This window comes from Arachis ipaensis, chromosome B01 (assembly GCF_000816755.2).
Source record: "Arachis ipaensis cultivar K30076 chromosome B01, Araip1.1, whole genome shotgun sequence".
Taxonomy (NCBI): domain Eukaryota; kingdom Viridiplantae; phylum Streptophyta; class Magnoliopsida; order Fabales; family Fabaceae; genus Arachis; species Arachis ipaensis.
In genome coordinates this window covers 21,573,001-21,576,465 of record NC_029785.2, presented here as the reverse complement: position 1 = coordinate 21,576,465, position 3,465 = coordinate 21,573,001, and the positions used below count along the sequence as shown (strand labels likewise).

The 3,465-nt window shown below is 37.3% G+C and overlaps 1 protein-coding gene across 1 annotated transcript; it reads right to left on the bottom strand.

The window, feature by feature from the left end:
- Positions 213 to 695, bottom strand: LOC107648162. Its single transcript, XM_016352145.1, has one exon. The coding sequence runs from the start codon at positions 693 to 695 to the stop codon at positions 213 to 215; it is 483 nt and encodes a 160-aa protein (XP_016207631.1).

The following is a 3,465-nucleotide window of genomic DNA, read 5'->3' as shown; positions in this document are numbered from 1 at the left end:
TCCACTCTCATGTGCTTTTCCTTCTCTAGAGGATATTGCATGGCCTTGAAGACATTGATGATCATCTTTTCATCATGCACCCTGAGGATCATCTCTCCTTTCTCCACATCAATGATGGCTCTTGCTATTGCTAAGAAGGGCCGTCCCAATATGATTGAACTGTGTCCCTCTTCTTCCATGTCCAAGATAACAAAGTCATCAGGGAAAATGAATTATCCAATCTTCACTAATAAACTTTTCACAACCCCATTTGGTATCATGAGTGATCTGTCAGCCATTTGGAGTGACATCCTGGTAGGCTTGACTTCCTCTATTGTAAGCTTTTTCATTAGTGAGAGGGGCATTAAATTGATGCTGGCTCCTAAGTCATAGAGAGCCTTGGCCAATGTTCTGTTGCCTATAGTACAGGATAGGATGAAGCTTCCTGGATCTTTGAGCTTTGGAGGAAGACCTATTTGGATGACAGCACTACATTCTTGTGTTAGGATCACTATCTCCTTCTCATTCCAGCTCCTTTTCTTATTGATGAGCTCTTTGAGGAATTTTGCATATAGAGGCATTTGTTCTAGAGTCTCAGCAAGTGGAATATTGATCTCCAACTTCTTAAAGACTTCTAGGAACTTGGGAAACTGTTGATCTTTGGTTTCTTTCTGCAATCTTTGAGGGTATGGCAAAGGAGGGTTATAAGGCTTCATGATGAGCAGATAATTTATACGCTTTTTGGCATTGTTTTTAGTATGTTTTTAGTAGGATCTAGTTACTTTTAGGGATGTTTTTATTAGTTTTTATGTTAAATTCACATTTCTGGACTTTACTATGAGTTTGTGTGTTTTTCTATGATTTCAGGTATTTTCTGGCTGAAATTGAGGGACTTCAGCAAAAATCAGATTCAGAGGTTGAAGAAGGACTGCTGATGCTGTTGGATTCTGACCTCCCTGCACTCAAAGTGGATTTTCTGGAGCTACAGAACTCAAAATGGTGCGTTTCCAATTGCGTTGGAAAGTAGACATCCAGGGCTTTTCAGCAATATATAATAGTCCATACTTTGGCCGAGTTTAGATGACGCAAAAGGGCGTTGAACGCCAGTTCTACGCTACAGTCTGGAGTTAAACGCCAGAAACACGTCACGAACCAGAGTTGAACGCCAAAAACACGTTACAACTTGGCGTTCAACTCCAGAAGAAGCCTCTGCATGTGTAAACTTCAAGCTCAGCCCAAGCACATACCAAGTGGGGCCCGGAAGTGGATTTATACATCAATTACTTACTTCTGTAAACCCTAGTAACTAGTTTAGTATAAATAGGACTTTTTACTATTGTATTAGACATCTTAGGATCTTCGGATCGATCTTGGGACGTATAGTTCTTAGATCATGGGGGCTGGCCATTCGGCCATGCCTGAACCTTTCACTTATGTATTTTCAAATGGTAGAGTTTCTACACACCATAGATTATGGTGTGGAGCTCTGCTGTTCCTCACGAATTAATGCAAAGTACTACTATTTTTCTATTCAATTCAACTTATTCCGCTTCTAAGATATTCATTCGCACTTCAACATGAATGTGATGAATGTGACAATCATCATCATTCCCTATGAACGCGTGCTTGACAACCACTTCCGTTCTACCTTAGATTGAATGAGTATCTCTTGGATCTCTTAATCATAATCTTCGTGGTATAAGCTAGATTGATGGCGGCATTCATGAGAATATGGAAAGTCTAAACCTTGTCTGTGGTATTCCGAGTAGGATTCGGGGATTGAATGACTGTGACGAACTTCAAACTCGTGAGTGCTGGGCGTAGTGACAGACGCAAAAGGATAGTAAATCTTATTCCAGTATGGTCGAGAACCTCCAGATGATTAGCCATGCAGTGACAGCGCATCGGACCATTTTCACAGAGAAGATGGGATGTAGCTATTGACAACGGTGATGTCTCCAGATGATTAGCCATACAGTGACAGCGCATCAGACCATTTTCACAGAGAGGATGGGATGTAGCCATTGACAACGGTGATGCCCTTACATAAAGCCAGCCATGGAAAGGAGTAGGATTGATTGGATGAAAACAGCAAGAAAGCATAAGTTCAGAAGAACAAACGCATCTCTATATGCTTATCTGAAATTCTAACCAATGAATTACATAAGTATTTCTATCTTTTCTATTTATTTATTATTATTCGAAAACTCCATAACCATTTGATATCCGCCTGACTGAGATTTACAAGGTGACCATAGCTTGCTTCATACCAACAATCTCCGTGGGATCGACCCTTACTCACGTAAGGTTTTATTACTTGGACGACCCAGTGCACTTGCTGGTTAGTTGTATGAAGTTGTGAAGTTATGCTTGGACCATGGTATTGTGCACCAGTTTGTTGGCGCCATTACCAGGGAGAGAACGAAAAACAAATTTTACAACCTCAGAGTAACAATTTCGCATACCAAGTTTTTGGCGCCGTTGCCGGGGATTGTTCGAGCTTGGACAACTGACGGTTCATCGTGTTGCTCAGATTAGGTAATTTTCTTTTTTTTTATTTTCAAAAATTTTTCAAAAAAATCTTTCAAAAATTTCTCATCTTTCTTCGAAAATTATTTCAGAATTTTTAAGAATGAATTCTAGAGTTTCATGAAAAATGTTGGAGTCTGGCTGGCTGTAAAGCCATGTCTAATTCTTTTGGATAGGGGCTTCCAACCATTAGCATAGAGGCAAGTTAATTTGAATATCAGCTGTTGCATGCCTGATTATATCCTAAAGCTGGCTGGCTATTAAGCCATGACCAACCCTTGGATTGGAGCTTTAGGCCAACATTGAAAGATTCTTGGAATTCTTATTAAAAATTTTGAATTTCTTATTTTATTTTTCCTATATGTTTTTCGAAAATAATATACAAAAATCCAAAAAAATTAATAAAATCATAAAAATCAAAAATATTTTGTGTTTCTTGTTTGAGTCTTGAGTCAATTTTTAAGTTGGTGTCAATTGCATACTCATCTTGCATTTTTCGAAAATTGCACTCATGCATTGCATTCATCATGATCTTCAAGTTGTTCCTGATAAACCTTCTTGATTGATCTTCATATTATATTGTTTTGTGTAGTATGGTGTTTTTCATATGCATTCTTGCATTCATATTGTCTAAGCATTAAAAATTTCTAAGTTTGGTGTCTTGTATGTTTTTTTTTTCTTAAAAATTTTTCAAAAATAAGTTCTTGGTGTTCATCTTGACATTCAAAGTGTTCTTGGTGTTCATCTTGACATTCATAGTGTTCTTACATGCATCACATGTTTTGATCCAAAATTTTCATGCATTGAGTCTTTTTCATGTTTTCTCTTTCATCATTAAAAATTCAAAAAAATCAAAAAAAAAAAATCTTTCCCTTTTTCTCTCTTAAAATTTCAAAAATTTGGATTGACTTTTTCAAAACTTTTTAAAATTTAGTTGTTTCTTATGAGTCAAATCAA

What these genes read in the sequence shown, in the direction of transcription:
- LOC107648162 (XM_016352145.1), bottom strand. Translation starts at nt 695, where the DNA reads ATGAAGCCTTATAACCCTCCTTTGCCATACCCTCAAAGATTGCAGAAA.